The sequence below is a fragment of the Pygoscelis adeliae genome, unplaced genomic scaffold (assembly GCF_000699105.1).
Source record: "Pygoscelis adeliae isolate BGI_AS28 unplaced genomic scaffold, ASM69910v1 Scaffold347, whole genome shotgun sequence".
NCBI lineage: Eukaryota > Metazoa > Chordata > Aves > Sphenisciformes > Spheniscidae > Pygoscelis > Pygoscelis adeliae.
Window position 1 is genome coordinate 328,846 of NW_008825158.1, and position 1,463 is coordinate 330,308.

Consider the following 1,463-nt stretch of genomic DNA (forward strand, 5'->3'; position numbering starts at 1 on the left):
CCCCCCCCGCTCAACTCACGTCTCCGGCCCTGAACGTTGCTCGTCAATAGCAGCCCCCTGTTCCGCGGCAGCTGTAATCTGCTGCGTGACGCAGACCCACCCGCATTTATGCGGTTCCGCGCACACAGGCCCCGCCCTCGTAAAATGACGTGTCCATCCGCTTCCCAAAGTAGTCCCGAGTAAAAGACCGCTGCTGTGAAAAATACTCGCCTTTCTCTCCCTCCAATCTCTCTCCCGGGGGCAAAGGGGTCCTGGAGTCTCAGGGTGGGACCTCAGACCCTTAAAAGTCTGGAAAGTTCTGGGGGCGCGGATGGATCCGAAGGTCCGGTGAAGCGGCTCGTAGAAACACCGAGAAGTTCGGCATTGGTTGGCGCAGCAGTAAGAAGAGCGGGTGTTGATTGGTTGATCCGGGGGGAAGCTAGAGAGGGCGAGGAGGGCGCGGCCCTAAGGAAAGCTCTGGAAGATTCGCGTGCTGCTCGGCGCTGATTGGCGCGCGGTGAGGTCAGCGCTGTTGCTAGGGGGGAGCCGCCTTGCGGAGGCAGATTTCGGCGAGGAGGGAGGTGTGCGCATGCGGGCTGGCGCTGCGGCGCTGGTCGGCGGGAGGGGGCTGAGGAGGGGGAGGCGCCCGGAGCCCCGCGGAGATGGGGCGCTTGGTTTAGCTCCTGTCCTAGCCCCAGGCAATGCTTAGGGAACAGCCGGGCGCGGGCTGGGGGGAAAAGTGCCCCGAAGAAAGCGGGGTTACCCTTGGTGCCAGCTTTTTGTTGACCCACAGAGATAACAGCGCATCTGACCGACCCCCTTCCCTGGGGTGGCATGGAAGCATTTATGGCAGAGCCTGGAATAGGCCGTAGAGCTAGTCCTGTCGTCTGTGGCTGTGAGGAAAAGCTGGGAAGAGCAGAAGGCAGTTAGCAACGCTGGAAAAAGATGTTATTCAGAAATTTAGCAAGTGTTGGTGACTGCTAGTGCGTCATGTTTGCTACAGGCTGAGTGTATCCCTCGTCATGCAGCCCATTTCCTGAGCAGCCCTTTGAACCAATTTCAGCCGGCTGACAACTTAATTCTTTAATTTAGTGAGGTTGCAAAACAACCCCTGTGATGAAATGCTGACATTTGAAATTCAAATGGCTGTTTACTTGCCTTCAGAACAGGAAGCTTTGATCAGGTTATGGAGCAACTTCCTTCTGTGAACAGAATATGTGGAAATGTGCTTTGTGTTAATTAAGCTTCATTATACCTTTCAGGCTGGCCCTTATATCATACTATAGCTGGAGTACACAAAATCCGGAAGGGTTTTTATGTGGTAGTGTTTTATCTGCTGGTTGCTCCTTCAGTGAAGCCGGATGAACTTGCTGTTAAATCCTCAACTCACAAAGCACAAGCACGTACGTGAACGGCAGGATTCAGTACAGAGCTGCTCTATTTCCCCCTAAAAAAAAAAAAAAAAAAAAAAAAAAAAAAAAAAA

The 1,463-nt window shown here is 53.7% G+C and overlaps 2 protein-coding genes across 2 annotated transcripts in view; one reads left to right on the forward strand and one right to left on the reverse strand.

The window, feature by feature from the left end:
- Window positions 1-70, reverse strand: part of UBB (ubiquitin B) — a 2,106-nt gene extending 2,036 nt beyond the window's left edge. Inside the window, exon 1 of the mRNA XM_009328640.1 lies at window positions 16-70. The gene's annotated coding sequence lies outside the window, so the exon portion shown is untranslated. The remainder of the gene's footprint in view (window positions 1-15) is intronic.
- Window positions 71-310: 240 nt separating this feature from the next.
- The window catches only part of CENPV (centromere protein V), an 11,306-nt gene continuing 10,153 nt past the window's right edge, over window positions 311-1,463 (forward strand). The window contains exon 1 of the mRNA XM_009328658.1: window positions 311-327. Within this exon, the coding sequence (XP_009326933.1) occupies window positions 311-327 (17 nt within the window). The remainder of the gene's footprint in view (window positions 328-1,463) is intronic.